Source organism: Ambystoma mexicanum, chromosome 9 (genome assembly GCF_040938575.1).
Source record: "Ambystoma mexicanum isolate Mex_15411 chromosome 9, UKY_AmexF1_1, whole genome shotgun sequence".
NCBI classification, from domain to species: Eukaryota; Metazoa; Chordata; class Amphibia; order Caudata; family Ambystomatidae; genus Ambystoma; species Ambystoma mexicanum.
Genome location: NC_090931.1, coordinates 901009109 through 901026617, shown reverse-complemented (window position 1 = coordinate 901026617; position 17509 = coordinate 901009109). Strand labels below are relative to the sequence as shown.

The 17509-nt window shown below is 47.1% G+C and overlaps 1 protein-coding gene across 5 annotated transcripts in view; it reads left to right on the top strand.

Moving 5' to 3' along the window:
* The window catches only part of DIP2A (disco interacting protein 2 homolog A), a 2340120-nt gene that overhangs the window by 404584 nt on the left and 1918027 nt on the right, over positions 1-17509 (top strand). For all 5 annotated transcript variants that reach the window (XR_011274713.1, XR_011274712.1, XM_069616034.1 and 2 more), the window contains 2 exons: positions 5987-6106; positions 6710-6907. Coding sequence is in view for 3 of the 5 variants with exons in the window: in XM_069616034.1 (XP_069472135.1) it covers positions 5987-6106; positions 6710-6907 (318 nt within the window). In the remaining 2 variants the exon portion in view is untranslated. The remainder of the gene's footprint in view (positions 1-5986; positions 6107-6709; positions 6908-17509) is intronic.

Below are 17509 nucleotides of genomic sequence, written 5' to 3'. Positions count from 1 at the left end.
CAAAGAACAGATTTGACAAAACCTAACTGTCATTAGGGACTTCAAGTTCCATAATTCCTGGAATGGGAATGGTAATGGGATGAAGAAGATGACTAAAGAGGTACAGTGTTGCAGGAGTGGTCAACATTTTAATGCAAATGACCCACACTAGAGGGTGGCAAAGAAAGGGAGGCAAAGAGGCTTAAAAGCCCCCCCTCAGGTGCAGGCAGGAGGATAGAAGTGCAGAGGAAGTAAGAAGCAGATGCAGCGTGTAGTTCATGCTAGCAGCCCAGGCAGAAGCTGGAGGCGCCAGGACCACCGTTTAGCAGATATCAGCTGCCGGTCCTGGGAGGGTCTGTACCTGTCAATTCCTGATGTGCGGAGGTCGCGCAGTGGGCAGCGTTCAAGGGGGAAGACAGGCTAAGCCAAAGTCAATTGAGCAAAAGTCTAGGTGAAACTGAAGCACTTCTCTGAGGTAAGTCAAAGTATTGCACAATGTTTTAAAAGTCTTTGTAGAAAGAAGAATTCAAATTAGGGCCACAAGCTGTTTAGGCTTGTGAGGTAAAGAAGCTATCAGCAACTCTACAGAGCAATCACAACAAGTCTCACCAACAGAGAACAAGTGTAGTTACACAACAAGAGGTAAGTACACTCAGGCTTAACAGTACCTTTGGAATGAAGAAAGTGCAGATGACTTCTGTTCCTGTGCAGCTCTGCAGATCTCCCTGTTCCTGTGCCTCAGTCGTGGGGACAAGAGGGAGGACTTCTGGGGACACCTGCACTGCAATGGGATGGTCACCGCTCGCAACCGGCAATCTTTCAAACAAGTGGCACTTTGCTGTTTCAGCTCCTCGCGACCACTGCAAATAGCAACACTGAGGTTTCTGGCTGTCAAGATCGACTTTCGTTGCTTCTGGGGTCCAGCACTCTGTTGGGGTGGCACAGGCTTGGACAGTGCTGCTTACTGAGGGTCCGGAGGATCTTCCTGGAGCTCTTGGCCAACTTAAAAGCAATGCACACAAACTGGTGTTCCTCTCCCTGCTGTTTTGGTTTCCACCAGCAATTCTGTGGAAACGCAACCAACTCTGAGAGAATGTCCAGGTGGCTTACTTTGGAGTTTATTGGTCCTACCAACTCAAGGGAAGAAGTCGTCATTGCAGGGGCTTCTCTGTCGATACGAATTTGGAGTTTCAGCACAGCAGCAGGGCTTTACCGGGCAAACCAACGGTCCAGGAGTTGCAGCAGGCGTCCCCTTCAAGTTCTTCTTAGTTTCCTTCGTCCAGTGGTCGACTCTGCCTTCCAAGCAAAAAGCCTCCCCTTTTATTCAGTTCTCTCCCATTCATTCCAGCCTAGCTGTCAGTCACCCAGCAGGGTGGCTGTCCTAGCTGGACAGTCAGCCGGCCAATCATCACAGAGTGCATTTGAGTCTCATAGGAGACTAGAGTTTCGGGCACCTCCCTCACTTCCTGCCCACCCCAGACACCCTGGAGCCAGAGGCGGGCTTCACTCGTGAATCCCACCAAAGACAAAGCGAACAAAGGGACCAAACCTGGTTTGGCGCGCAGAGTAAATCTCAAGAAGAACCATTCCACAAAGAAAACAAAGAAAATGGCAAAAAAAGGCGGCCGGGTCATTTTGACAGAAATGGCACCCTTGGGTGCTTTACTGCAGCTGCGAACGAAGCCCGCGGTAAATGCACACCACGGTAGTTAAAATGAAACCACTGCCACCAGCCATTCATCGAGGAATGGGTAACATAAAAATGTTACATGATATGATATGATAGTTTATTTATATAGCGCCTATACACAATGTGTTTCAAAGTGCTTCAAGGCAAGGGAGGGAACAAGGGAACATACAATGACATTCTTACAGGCCATGAACAGTAAGGATGTGAAATTAGCTATCGTACTCGGCCTGACGACATTTCAGATAGTGCAAGAGCTAAGACATAGATAAGGAAGGGAGGGGGAGAGTGGGAAGGAAATGGAAACAGACACGCGACTACCGTACTAGGCCTGACAACATTTCAGATAGTGCTGGGGGTCGGGGGGACATTAGGGGTGGGGGAAGGAGACAGACAAGGTTGCTATCATACTAGGTCCTGTGACAATTCTGAGAGAGTAAGTGCATAGAAGAAAGTAAGGGGAGGAGGGAAGGAGATAGGAAAAGGGAGAGGAGGAGAGAACAGATAGTTAGCAGTCAAAAGAGTGGAGAAGCAAGAGAGGAGAGTGAATACAATTGCAGAAGTCGGTAGTAACACATGATGTTGCAAGCCAGGATACATGATGAAGATGGGAACAGCATGATACAGGGCCACCATGAGTACAAGATGCAAATGAAGTCCAGCATGAGAATTTAGAAAGGGTGATGCACCGTGAATCAATGAAGTCCATAAAAGTCAAATCCAGCATTGGCCACACAACGGTGATGGTGAAACCAGAATGGATCAGGACAGACTCCTACAGAAGTAGGCTGGAGGGCGGAGGGGAAGCAGGGTAGAAGAATTGAGCAAAACAGGCAACACTTGTGTGTGAGAAGGGGGTGGGCACAAGGGAACATCATGGGGGAACTAGAGTGGGTGAGGATGGCCTGTGGGGACAGAGGGTGTAAACACATGCTGGTGCATGCTTACCTGCTGCCTGAGCGGGGGTCAGGCCCGGGCTCCTCCTGGTCTGAACAGGTCCAAACAGGAATTGCCCTTTTCATTGTCTGCCCTTCGCTTCGGACGCCCAGGCGGGAGACACCCTTGATCTAAGAGTTAAGAGCAGGAAGGAAGAGGCAGGGCTGAGAAGGTGGGCGGGGCTTAGGGCAGGTGACCTAGATCCACTTGCACCTGCTCCCCAGCTGCAAAGAAAAAGAGGCTGGAGGGCTCCTTAAGTAGGGAAAAGAGCGGCAACCAGGAAGGCACCAGGTGGGCAGGGCTTAGGCCAGATGACCTAGATCCACTTGCACCTGCTCCCCAGCTGACGCTAGACAACAGGGATACTAAGTAACCCCTTCAGCACCAAATGTATGCAAAGTCAATTTTACTGTACAGCGCTGGGAAACAGTAGTTTATCCCAGAGAAGGTATTCTTTGGGAAATCTGAAAGACTTTCCTGTGTCACTGCACTGAAGGTGCTGCGTGACGCAATGTAAAAGATGATGCCTATGGAGTTTGTCAGACTCGATAACCAAAAGAGAAACAGAGCTCAAAAATCACATTAAAATACATGAGAGAGTGGGAAAAAAGGTCTCACTCTCTCCAGGTTAAAAAAAATCAAGCCCTCAAAATCCAGGAAAGTTGCTGGGGGTCTCCAAGGTGAGGGGGATTGGCAAATTTCTGAGAATTGTCCCCAACACCCGCCCTGGCTATCAGTGCGGGAGGGCCCGTGTACTGTTGACATCTGCCACACCAATCGCCAGCTGCAATTCCTGTTCCTTTTCCGAACCCTTTTTGGGTCTGGGTTGAAAAGGGCAATTGCCTCGTCCTTTCGGTTTCCACCACCTTTCTCCTCCGTTTGAACTGCCGTCGCGGAACAGCTACTTCCTCGTGCATTCGGCCTTGCTCAAAGTGTGCTCTCGTGCACCGCCTTTTATCCCTGTGGGGAAGGGAAAGAGCTGTCAGGCGTGCGTAGTTATCGGATATTGCCTAACTCTGCCCGATGCTTATGTTGGGACATGTCCGGTAAACGGCTCTGATGTTTGTCTGTTGTCTTTCACAGTGTGAGAAAGTGTTCATGTATGAAAAGGGGAGGGGGGGTAGAGGTTTTAAATATCCTATGGGGTAGGATGGGGAAAAGGTGTCATAAGGAAGGGGGTACCTCGTCTCACCCGTCGGTGTCCCACTTCCACTCCCCGAAGAGCCCCAGCCAGGTGATTCTCCCGCACTGTTCCACACCCTGGAACTGGATCCAGTAGCGGTGGCCATGTCCTAGCCACCTGGATGACAGATCCCGGGGGACCAGCGGGTGAGACACCTTCAGGTTCTTCAAACAGAGCCACCGCAATCAGGTAAGTGGGGATCAGGGCGATTGAAAAATAAGGGAAGGGATAGTGGGGGAAGATTGCGGGGCGGGGGAAGCAGCAATCTGGCAGCTTGTTACACTTACTTAGATCGGCTGTTTCAGACCACGTTCCCATTAACCTGATTGTTTGCTACCCCGTGCCAGGTGCTAATTGAAGTTGTAAACCCACTACTTGGGCAATAAAAATGTCTTACCAGGCCTGCCTTTAGCCACTCGATTTATAAGCATTCTGCATGTCCTTCACGGAAGTCCTGTTAAAAACAAGCATTGGCAAAGCTAACCATTTTGGATTGTATAAGTATTAGGCATTCGCCAGGCACTGCTATTAGATATCCAGGTACTAGCACCATTTTGCAGCTGCTACCATCAATGGCCAGTTAATACCACTACGGCTGTGCCTGGCAAGTGCCTTTCCCATGCCTACACAAAAGCCCAAACTGTTGGCATTGCCAATGCTTGTTTTCTTTTAGCAATCCTGATTGTCTTACACCCCATTGTTGAATCCTGTATGGTAAGGAACTTCTCCCCTCCTTTTCAAATTCTGTTGGCTCTGGGAGTTTTTGCTTTCACCTTTTTTCCTTCACGCGACGTTTTAGTTCCCCTTCCGTGACTGGGGAAGATTAAGGGAGATAAACATGGTCAGCATCTTGGTTTTGTTTAGATTGTGTGCGCCCTGAGGCCCATGGGCATGTGGCGCTATGTAAAAAATTATTATAATAATGTATTCTTTGTTTGGTGTTACTTTTCTGAAACCGTTTTATTTTTGGGTAACTCGGTTTGCCCCTCTGGCATTACAAGTTCTTTGTTACAGATGCCTGTATGTTCTAGCTAGTCTGTAGTAGGAGAAATACTTGTGATAATGTTGACCGATTTGAGACTTAAAGCAACAAAAATACGCTTAATTTGACTGAAGTATCAATTTTGTCGGCTTCAATCTGTTTAAATCTCAGGATCTGTGTCCTGTGTGGTTTCTTTGTGCAAATTTGAAAAAAATACAATTACTTTGCACATAAAATATTGTGGCGTGTTTAATCGTGGCTGCTTTTTAGGCATGTGAAGCCCTCTGATGGAGTACATGCTCTTTTCACACCGTTGGAGAAATACCATGTTTAGTAAAAGGGTTTCTAAAAAAATTAAAAGTATAATTAAAAGCAAGCTGTGAACCAGCCACTGTCATCACTACGTATGTCGGAGGGTGTTTAGAATGCTGGGGCGAATGCACTGTGAGTGTGCAAGATAATGGTGAAGAAATCGGCAGCTTGAAATGTTGCTTATTTTAATGTTTTGGGCTTTTGTGTAGGCATTAGCCAGGCACTGCCGTAGTGGCATTAACCGGCAGCTGCAAAATGGTGTAAGTCACAGGGCATATAATAGCAGTGCCTTGGAAATGCCTGATACCTATACAAAAGCCAAAGCTGTTCGCTTTGAAAATGCTTGTTTTTAGCAGGACTTCAGTAAAGGACATGCATAGTGCTTATACATCGAGTTGCTGTAGGCAGAAAGGGTAAAAATATTTTTATTACACCAGTAGCACGTTTACATCTCAAAATTGTCATCAACTCTCGGAAGACTGCTTTGAAAACACAATGGCAGCTAATTGCTGTTTTCGGGTTACCTTATCGCAAGCTAAAGCTTCAACCTTATCAGGAGGGCAGAGAGCCTTCTTGTGCAGTATTGTACAAAGTGATTCCCGTTAATCATTAGTATGGGAGGAAGGGCCAAGATCTGGTATAACAATTTTCTGGGAAATGAGTGCTTTCTCTCAGCGGATAGGGAAGCGTGGGCAAAGATGCTTGTATCAGTGTTTTCAAAAGGTTTCACCCTCTTTGTATTTTTATGGATTTAAAAAATGCTCTCATCAAAGTTGCACAAAGTGTTTTTGATTTTCCTCTGTGGTATAGACATGATAGCTTGGATATCTTTATCACTTTTCCGAAAGTATTTGTCCCTGAAGTCAATTTGTGTGGAAAAACCTTCACTTCTGTTTACCCATGACAGGTGTTCCCATCAATAGTCGGGTGTCTTCCAAAATCCAGCAGCTTCTGAACACTCTGAAGAGGCCAAAGCGCCCACCTTTGAAGGAGTTTTTTGTGGATGATTTTGAAGAGCTCTTGGAAGGTAAAATCTTTTGAAATTTGCAGACTGACAGGATTGCTCTCTGTCACATAATCACACCATTCATTTGTGAGTGGGCTCCCATTATAAATCTTGATACTGGGTTGTTAATCGCTGAAAGATATCGAGTGCCTCATTTCATTGATTCCGCAGGTCCACAATTCTGCACTTTCCTTAGGATAAATCACTGTAAATCCCCTCAAAAATTGGAATCCTCTCTCAATTGTAAATTGACATTGCACATCGCTTCCTGTATGGCCAAGTGGATTCATTTTGCTTTGTGGAAGTGGAATGTTTCGTAGATGATCACACAATGTTGTAGCACAACATGTAAACATATACATCTATGAAAGAGTCCTTGTTGCAGTTGTTGCATTCCAGATAATTCATTTATTAACATACAGTGTTTACACACCAAAATCTACCCATCTCACCCAACCTCCCACCCCAACCGACCCTCTGGGGCTAGGTTAAGTCATCAGTTGTAAGTGAAGCAGAGCTTGTGTGCTGGGTGGCTGCATTATAGGTTGAAATGCAGGAATATATCATTTAATCTGCAATGCATGAAGATGATCAGTTTAACAAACTGTCTTCTGTTCTTTCTAGTTCAGCAGCCAGATCCTAACCAGCCCAAGGCAGAGGGGAACGAGACGGCCCCACTGAGAGGGGAGCCTCTGGGAGTGGTTACTAACTGGCCTCCCTCACTCCTGGCAGCTTTGCAACGCTGGGGCAATACCCAGCCGAAAACCCCCTGTCTGACCGCTCTGGATACCACAGGAAAAGCCATCTACACCCTGACCTATGGTGAGTGCGAACCATAACCAACTTCCAGTGCAGTGTCTATTTTCAGTATTTAGCTTGAGCACAGACCTGTATGGAGGAGCTGTGCTACGATTGCTTGTGCCTACATATCATCTCACAAAGTCTATTTAGTGAGATTTGTCCACCGTCCTCTTGTGAGGGCTGTGAAACCATTTATCCCAACAGTACACAGGTTTCCTACCTAGTGGTTGGCCAAACCCTTTTATTTGTAGCTATGCCAGAGCCGTCAGTCTTTCCTCAAGGGAGGGGAGAGGGCTGATGGATATATGCTGTTGGTGCCAAATAGACACCCTAAAAGAATATACCAAACAGGTATACTGACAGAATATATATTATTTACACTTACAGTGACTAGTTTTCAAATGAGTATTTTGGGCTGAACATTACAGTTAGTAAAACAGTAAACCGTAAAGGGTCAAAGGCCAATGCTTCCCACTACTAAGCTAAAGCTATGACTGTTAACTGATGGTCACCGCTGTACCGATAAAGTTGAAGGATGCAGAGAAAAAGGAAAATAAAGACAGCAGTAAAAATGTATTCATAGTCATGGTCAGGACCCAAAATGCCATCATATGAACAATCCCTGTAAATCCTACAACCTCTCGTAGATAGTGAAATGCTTAGTACACATGTAATACATATACTTAATGCAGTACCTAAACAGGTTAAATGGGGTTAACACTGAACAATGCCCAGAAGGCCACAAATAGAAACTCCTAGGCCCTCATTACAACTCGGGCATTAAGGGTTAACGCCACCGTTAACCCTTAACGCCTGATTCTGATTTTAACGCCTGCATTTAGCAGGCGTTAAAATCCATGGCGCTAACCCGCCATGGTGCTAATTACGCCGCCGTAATTTACGGTGAAGACTCCCAGTAAGGTATGGATATTGGCCCTGAGGCAGGAGTCGAAAGAGAGGCAGCCCCAGTCGGGCGTGAGATGCTCCGGTTGCGAGCCCGGTGCCAGCTGTGCCACCACTAAGCACAGGAGTGGGGATAAGATGGCATTGCCCCCATCCACAGGGGCCATCACTGGACGGGACTCTGCCACCCTGGCCCGGGGGGGGGGGGCTAGGGGCTGTGCACAGTGCTTCCAGAGGCCACTATGCAAGACCAAAGAGGCGGAGCTGCCCGTTCGCGCGCCCACATTACATGCCGGCGGAAGGGATCAGGGTACACAGAGACTAGACCCTGTGCCCGGGGAGATGCAGGGTGGGTTGCTGGAGAAGGTGCCCGAGGGGAGAGGATGCTGGCAGATGTGGACATGTTGCATTTTGGCACAAAAGATGACATTGGGATTATCCTGGCTGAAATCAAGGTCCTTTGAAGGGATTTGCAATGGTCCCAGGCAGACCGCACAGGATGGGTAGGAACGGTGGAGAGTAAGGTGGAGAGCTTGGGGAACACTCAGCTCAATGCTGTCATGCTCGAAATGGACCTTACGAATGACAGAGCTGGAGCTGCGCGAGGAGGAGGTGACCCTGAAAATGGCGACCTAGAGAACAGGCAGAGGAGGAATAACATCACTATACTGGGACTGAAGGAAGCTGACAGAGATACCCCATTGCAGGTGGAGCACAAGGTGCAAGCCATTGTCAACCTCTTATTTGTAGCAGAAGGGGGAAAGGAGGTGCAACTGGAGAGAGCACATCGGGGCGGCAAGCAATATAGTAACAGCCTGCACTCCGCCATAGCCAGGTTCCTGAGATATAAGGACAACGCAGAAGTTGTGGCCAGAGCACTATTACGGCAAGATCAGTCTTATGAAGGCTCACACATAGCGATCTACCAAGATCTGTCCAACTTGACGCTGCCCTGGAGAAGAGATTGTTGGGCACTCACAAAATGGTTGACTGAAAAAGGGATCAGGTACTGATGGGCGTACCCATTTGCTGTGCAGTTTGGAGTGAATGCGATAGACTACCAGATTACTTCTGCAGAGGAGGAAGAGCAGGCCTTATGCCATTTAACCTCATACACTGAAGCAGTGCCGGACCAGCAGGCGAGTTCAGCTAAAGAGAGGGGAAAGCAGGCTCCTCCCTCATCACCGGAGAGGACAGACTGGGCGCAAGTACATGCGTCTGAATGGCCAATCTCCATGTAAGGACCCTTGCGTGCCCCCACCGAGGCAGGCTGTTTAGACTAAACTCCAGAACGCAGCTACACATTGGAGGGACAGTGTGGCACCTGTGAGATTGCTGGAAGGGGGCATTTGTCTACTACCCCAGGTGGCCCTCAGTAGGGCAGAGGGCATCTCTACAACATTTGCTGTAGGTTGCAGGTTTCTGTTTACACAGTTTGTTTTAGCTACTATGGGGAGTTTTATGGGTAGCATGCGTTCAGTGCGGATTTAACCATTGGCTGCACCATGGACTATTGGATCTGAGGCGCTGGGGATTTGCATGTAAAGTGTGTGGTGACCCGAGCATTCTGAGATATGGGGCAATGGGAATTAAAGATGGAAGGAGTCGTCGTCTAGTCGTGGAACCCTGAATGTAAAGGGGATGAATTTGCCCACAAAGAGGTCCTTAGTTACGTGCAAGTTCCGTAATACAGCCCTGGATGTGTTGTTGTTCCTGCAGGAAACCAGGCAGGTGAAGGAGGAAGAGAGGCTGTTGCAAGGGGCAAGAATAGAGCAGGTTTACTGGGCATCGGGGCCGGGAAAACGAGGCAGGGTGGGAATAATGATGCACAAACAGTATTGACTGCAGGGGTGTGTGGTTATGAAACTGCTCGAGGGACACTCACTTATAGTGCAGGGATCCCTGGACGGGGTGAGGATAGTGCTGAATGCACTTTATGCCCCCAATCAGGGTCGGTCGGGATTCATTCAGCGTGCCGTAGATGACATTCTGGCCCTTGCAGAGGATCTTTTTGCCATTGGTGGGGACTTTAACTCCTGGGCGGATGGCGCATTAGATAGGAAATCAGTGAAGTGCTTGGCCGTCCCTGAAAGGGACCCGAGAGAGGGACCCCCAGGCCGTGCTATTGAAGTACCCGGTCAAGTGGCGCAGGGAATAGAGCGCTCGCTTTGACATCCGTGCAGAGCTTGCTAACGCAGGTTCGAATCCCGGCGGGGCCAAACTTAGCCTTTCATCCTTCCAAGGTCGATAAATGAGCACCACACACTGTGGGTAATAATAAGCACCGCTCAGATACCTGAGGCTTCGTAGCGGTATATAAATGCCAAATTATTATTTAAGGTGGTTACTGGGTGCCATTGTGTCCTTTTGCCGACACCCATTTTTCCGACGGGTGTTTTGCCGAAAAAAGGGTCAGCAAAATGACATGGAACCTACTGGACATGCTGAATGATGCATACAAGGGGTATACCTTTTTCTCTGCATCCCCATACCCCATATACCAGGATTGATTATCTGCTCCTGACCTGGGATCAGGGAGGGACGAGTCATCCACTGTGATATCCGACCAGTAGGATGGACGGACCACAACATGGTCTTGATGGAGTTAGACATAGAGGGATTCACAGAGCGGACAGTAGCTGGATGTGCAACGACTCCTTATGGAGGGACCCACTCTTTGCTGAACAGCTTTCTGGGGGCATTACCGAATATTTTGAGATAAATAACACGGGAGGGATGGTTTGGGATGCAGTGAAGGCCACCTGGAGGAGGATCCTTATCAGGGAAGGAGCGCGTAAGAAGAGGGAACAGAGACTTTTGATAAAGGTGCTTAGGGCAGACGTTGTGGAAAGAGAGACAGATGCACGCAGGGGGTGGGTATGATGAAGAGGTGTTGGAGGCAATACAGAAGAGGAGAGCAGAGTTGAAGGCGTTTTGATTGGGCGATACCCTATGCAAGTTTAAGTATCTTAAGCCAACATTTTACGATAATGGGGACAAGGGCGATGCAGGCCGCGAGGCTCAGAGTGCAGAGGTCAGAGAGATGGGTCACTACACTAAAGGATGCAGGGGTCCTCACCAGGGACACACCTATAGAAATAGCAGAATGCTTTGCACAGTTTTACGAAGGCTTATACGATACAGAATGCCCAGCGCAATTGCGGAGTCTGAGGAATATCTGAGGAGTGGATGCGGTTGGACTCCCAGACTCTCAAGTTGAGCTCCTAGAGAGTATGTTAACTGCGTAAGAAGTGCTGGCTGCTATCAAGCGGCTCCCTAACGGGAAGTCCCCAGGTGAGAATGAGGATGGGTACACAACAGGCTTTTATGAGAGGTTCTCGGGTTTCCTTCTGAACCATATGACTAAAGTATGCAACAGTATACTTGAGACGGGGACTGCCCCGGCTTCCTTTAGCAATGCACTAATAACAGTAATACCCAAGGAAGGGAGGGACCCTGCCTGATGCCCCTTGTATCGTCCTATATCATTGCTCAATGTGGACGAAACGTGCATTTTAGCCACCCGCCTGGAAGGGATGGTGCCTCGGCTGATACACCCAGATCAGGTAGGCTTCATCGCCGGGCTGGCATACGCAAAACCCCGGATCTTATGGAACATGTCATTGCAGAACCGGGAGACTATGCGCTACTCGGCATCAATGCCAAGAAGGGCACACCGCGGACCAGCATAGGCCGCAAGGACCAACGTGGACTACAATCTAGGTGGCAGATCTCCCCCACCTGATTCATGGGGGAGGGCACTGTCGATGGTGACAAGCGGCAATGGGCGATAATATCTGGTTGGACCCAGGGTGGGGGTGCGCATAGGATCTTGCAAAGTTGGAGTGTCCGGTGGGTAAGAGCTGCACAGATCAAGGCTTGCCCCACAGACGGGTTACTAGGGAAGTCATGGTGTAGGATAACGCTCCTGATGACTCTCTAAATTGTGACATTCCGCATCTCTGAAGGAGTATAAATTGGGAGTAATAGGGATATCCTGTAAGCAAGTTATTTTTGCTATGTTGATTAATATATATGAAAATTGAATGTCTTTTTGAAGCTCTATTGGGAACGGGAATGTGCTATTGTTGCTATTTTTTTCTTTATCTTCTTACTTTGATTTCAAGTTCTTCAATGGCTTATTTTATTTTCCGTTATCCTGTATGGGACACATCTCGTGGTCTCATTTTTACTAATCCTCAGGTGTTGCTTCAAGAAATGTAGTTCTTTTCTGGTCCTGAGGAAGGCGAATCTTTATCTATACATCGCCGAAACGTGTAGCCCCTTGTATTGGAACTATAAACACTAGAAGAGGCAGCACAGTCCATATGTTGGAAACTGCATCATACAATACGTAGACCCGTGAACCTACAAATGATTGTTTGAGGTTGTTTTCCAACAACAAATGTTAGATACAGTTAGAGAGGCATGCGTCATGAATAGGTCACCTTATGCTACCCGCTTGTCACAGGATTTTTCCCCGTAGGTAACTTGTACCTCCCCTCTGTCTATTTTTGATTTTTTTTCATATTGTATATAGAACTGTGACTATTTGTCTGATTTGTATATGTGTGTGTGTGTACACGTTTGAATTTTCGGTGTCATATTGATATACAATAAATGCCTTGCTAGGCAGAAAGAAAACATGGGTTTGACATGTAGATGTGTTTGGGTTTTCTTACTTCGGAGTCCTGGAGTATAAATTAGTATACCAGGCCAATCTCAAAATTCCATACCTGGACTTCGCATCAAACTGTGCAAAACTATAGGAATTTGCTTCCATTGGAAAAAACGTTTCCCGTCAGGACACTTTTGTGTGCATTGTACCCTGCAGGAGTGGCGGCTGAGAGCAGGGGGATCAGGCAAAAGGTACTTCCTGGTGAGCGGGGCGGAGGCTCTCTGCCCGCCGTCACTGTCTGAAGGTATGGCACACCGTGGACCAGCCTAGGCCGCAAGGACCAACGTGGACTACAATCAAGCCAGCAGATATCCACTGCCTGGTTCAGCGGGGGGGGTGGCACTGTCGATAGTGACGAGCAGAGGGGGCAGATACAATCTGGTTGCACCCAGGGTGATGATGCGCATAGGAGCTCACAAAGTTGGTGTGCCCGGTGGGAAAGAGCTGCATAGATCAAGGCTTGCCCCACAGACGGGTTACAAGAGAAGTCATGGTCAAGGATAACTCTCCTGTTGACTCACTAAATTGTGACATTGCTCATCTCTGAAGGACTAAAGTTGGGAGTAACAGGGATATTCTGTAAGTATATTATTTTTGCTATGTTTATTAATATTGAATTAAAATACATTAGTTTTACTTCTCACTAACACACCACTTTGATAGCTATTAGGTTCTCCACCTTGACCTTGCGTCATAGGCAAGCACCGTTGGCATATAGCATCTTTTCTATCCTCTGCAACATGTCATTGCCGTTTATGATGTACGTTTATCAATCTAGAACGGAGTCCTTCTCACTATAATCCTTGATTCAAGCAGCTGTGCGCCAGACTGTTCTAACCTTTGGACCACAACACCCTATTCTTTCCTTAGCATCTGACCCATACATTGCCGATGGCACCCATGTTATACATGTTTTCTTCCCTTTCAACATTTGCTGAGGGACACCCTATTTCCATATAGGAATGCCGTTGTATCCTATGTCCCCCTTAATGCATATTACTTATAATGCCAGCTAACATGCTATAAATTATGCATTTTTCATCTTCGAGTTGCACATTTGAATATGGACAAGTCCTTCTTTCACTTCTACGGGCAATCCATCCTTTACTCATACTTCAGTTCCCATGGTATCCGTACACAGAACAGTCAGTCAGTCTTCCATGACACTCACCGATGCCATGGTAATGCACTATATACTTGCAGCAAGTCTTGGTCTCCTGTTTGCGAATGCAGAACCATATTGAGTGTTATGCTCACTACGAAGGTAGTATCAGAACTTTCAGTCCCTTCCAGCTTATTCTCTTCAGCTTTAGCGCACACAACTATATCGAAAGGTCGTTCTGTGTGTTTTGAATCCTTTACAGTTGCCCGCTAAATCCTGCATTCACACTCAATCTTCGACTTCAGGGGATCACAGTAGGCAACTGCATTCTTAACATGTATTGTTCAATACGTAGATGGATGTTTTTCATATATTTTCTTTTTCTGATGAGGGGACCATCATTTTATGTCTTCCATAGTGATTTCCTCATGCACTGAACCCTTGCTATTTAGGCATGAGTTATTCTTCTGCTCAAAGGAAATCGGTAAAGTAACTTTCTATCCATCTTTAGTTTTGCACAAGGCTGATGGCTTTCTATAAACACTGAGGTATACAGTCTACATAGAGAATGCTTCCTATTCAATTTACACTGCCTGTTACTGTACTTGGTGCATTCTGGATGTATATGTCCTGGATATACGTCACTGGTGTTTGAACATTTTGGTTGCCACACATTGCCGACTGGAACTAAGACCTTTATGTATAAATATACTTCGAATGGATTGTTCTCCCACATATTCCTCATCTTAGATATATCCTTACCTTTTGGTTTTCCCTCGGAATTTATTTTCTCTTGTCCAGCAAAGGGCGCTCAACTGGAGGCTGCGGGGTCGATGTCCCTCGGCGGCATCCGTCGAGTGTCGACGTCATCCCTCGTATAAAAGCCTCGAGCGCGCCCGTTGGCCTCAGTTCTGTTTTTCCGTTGGCTTTGCTTCGGATCGAGTAAAACCGCGCTTCAGTATTTCGTGACAAAAAGCGATGTCGTCTTCGAACCCTTCCACGCCAAAGACAGGCTTTAAAAAATGCCTAAGATGTGGAAAGAAAATGTCTTTCACGGATCCACATAAGAACTGTCTATGGTGCCTCGGCCCTGACCACCAAACGGAAGACTTGGTTCGTGCCAGTCGATGACACACAAAGCCCTAAAAGAGCGCAGAGGTAAACTGGCGATGGGGGAGGGTGTTTCGAAGCCTACTTTAAAAAAGAGACTCGTACGAGTCTTCAAAATCTCATCGTAAAAGACATTCGAGAAATAGATCGAGGAAATCTTTTTTGTCTTTGAAGAAAGGATGGCATCAAATCTTCGGAAGAGGTTATAACATGCCCATCCAAACATGACTCTCCTAGGAAATGTGAAGCCTTTCGAGTATCAATGTAAAAAAACCTTTGAGAACGCGGCCCAGACCCCCTCAAAAATAGCTAAGGAAGACCATGCTCCTGCTCACGAAAAAGGTGACCGAGGAAGGTCCAAAACAAGAAAGGCTCATAAAAAGACGTTGAACGTCATCGAGGGATTCTTCTCGATCACCTCGTAAGAAACATCCTTAGGTGCATAAATCGAAGGCAGAGGGAAACAAAATGGCGTCGAAAGATCATACGCCATCGAAGTAGAAATCAGCGCCGTCGAAGACTTCGAAGCTCCTCGAGTCGACAACTCACTCGAAGGAAGCTACGTCGAGCTCGCGCTCGAAGACTGCGAAGGTTCCTTCGACGGTTTCCACGGCTTCCTCGACAATTACATCGAGATCGTCGAAAGTTCTTTCAACGATATCGAAGGAAGTGGTTAAGACTACGGCGCCATCAAAGCTTTCGTTGACACCCAAGCCTCTATTGAAGGAAAGACCTGTAATGCTGGAAAAGGTTTTTCAACCTGAGAGTCGACATGAGTTTTTCAGAACCATGTCATCCATATATGAGGGAGACTCATCAGAACAAGAGGAAGTGACCTCTGCTGGTGTTAGATATGGTACAAGACATGTCCCAGAGGAATTAATTGATCCTCAATCAAGAATGAAATACTTGCAAAAATGTTTGCAAACAGCAAGTGGCCTGGATGCTTCTCCAGAGTATGAATTTGACAAACCAGACCCATCAGAACAAGTGGATACGAGTTATAGAAGACTCATGGGCAGAGTTACAGAATTTATGGTGTGGGGTAGGAGTTCATCAGTCATGATGATGACATGACCGATATATTATCTGGAACACCCCAACAAGACCCCGTTTTCCCCTTTCACATTGCATTACAAAGCAGGGTCAATTCTGCATGGGAACATCCTGAAGCCATAGGGGCTGTGAATAGAAAGTTTGTGGCAAAGCATAGACCTTGTACATCTGATCCGGAATACCTCAGTAAACATCCATCTCCGGAATGCTTAGTAGTACAGGCAGCCACTTCCACAAAAATTGTGGCATACCCTACAATCCCTCCAGATAGGGACGATAAAAAAGTGGATGCATGGTCTAGGAAAATCTTTACATCGGGCAGTATGGCTTTGAAGTCTACCAATGTAACCTGTTCTTTAGCAAGGTTCTCTTATACCCTGTGAGACTGTATGTCAGCGGCAGCTGAACACATCCCAAAAGGCGAAGAGCGTGATGGCTTTCTAGCTATTATAAGGGATGGAAAGGAGGCTTCGAGAGAATGCCTTCAATCAGGACTGGACACAGCTGACCGCATCAGCAGGTCCATGGCAACTAGCACAGTGCTACGCAGATTTGTGTGGCTAAGAAAATCTGGGTTTGCTCCTGATGTGCAATCCAGACTTCTTAATATGCCCTTTGATGGCTCGAGGTTGTTCGGTAGCAAGGCAGATGAAAGTTTGGAGAAGCTACAGACCTCCAAAGCGGCAGCAAAATCTCTAAGTGCCGCTGTAAGACAACCTCTGCAACGCCCCTACACAGGCTCATCTTCCTGGAGGGGTCGTCCTTTTCGTTATTATTCCTCAATTGGAAGAGGAAGAGGGCAGGCCAATCAAAGAGGTCAAATAAAATTTCCTCGGGGAAGAGAAAAAGGTGCTAGATCAGCCCCAGCAACGGCATCTGTACCATCAGCTGCTGCTGCAGCTGCCGCAAAACCACTCTGAGGTTTTGACCCACAAGACCCCGGTGGGAGGCAGGATCTCACAGCATCTGAACGAATGGCTGGGCATTACTTCAGATGCTTGGGCAATGGAAACAGTACCCCAAGGTTACTGCCTTCCTTTTCTAAAGAAACCTCAGAACCATCCTCCGGAATACAACTCTGCCAAGCATCCGGATCCGCTCCTGTTCCAGGAAGTTTTAACCCTACTACAGAAAGGTGCAATAGAACATGTACCTGTAGCAGAGAGAAACAAGGGTTGGTATTGCCCATACTTCCTTATTCCAAAGAAAGACAGAGGACTGAGACCCATCTTGGACTTGAGAAACTTGAACAAGTTCCTAAGGAAGGACAAATTCAAGATGGTCATACTTTCTCAGATCTTTCAGGCTCTCCAACTCCAGGACTGGTTGGTATCATTGGACCTTCAGGATGCTTACTTTCATGTGCCAATACATCTCAAGCACAGAAAGTACCTGAGGTTCGCGATTGGCAATTCTCACTATCAGTTTCGAGTTCTGCCATTCGGGTTGACCTCCGCCCCAAGAGTTTTCACCAAGTTGATGGCGGTGATGACAGCGAGTCTCAGAAGAGGGGGGATTCATGTCTACCCCTATCTGGACGATTGGATGATCAGAGCACGTTCTCCAGAACAAGCCCGGGATCACCTGTCCAAGACCTGTCACTTCCTTCACAAACTAGGTTTTTCTCTGAATTTAAAAAAGTCAAACATGATACCATCACAAAAGCTGCAATTTATAGGAGCAGTCCTGGATACCTGTTCGGGCAAAGCCTCGCCTCCCGAAGAGAGAGCTCACCACATTCTGCAGATGGTGACAAAGTTTTAGAATGCCCAGC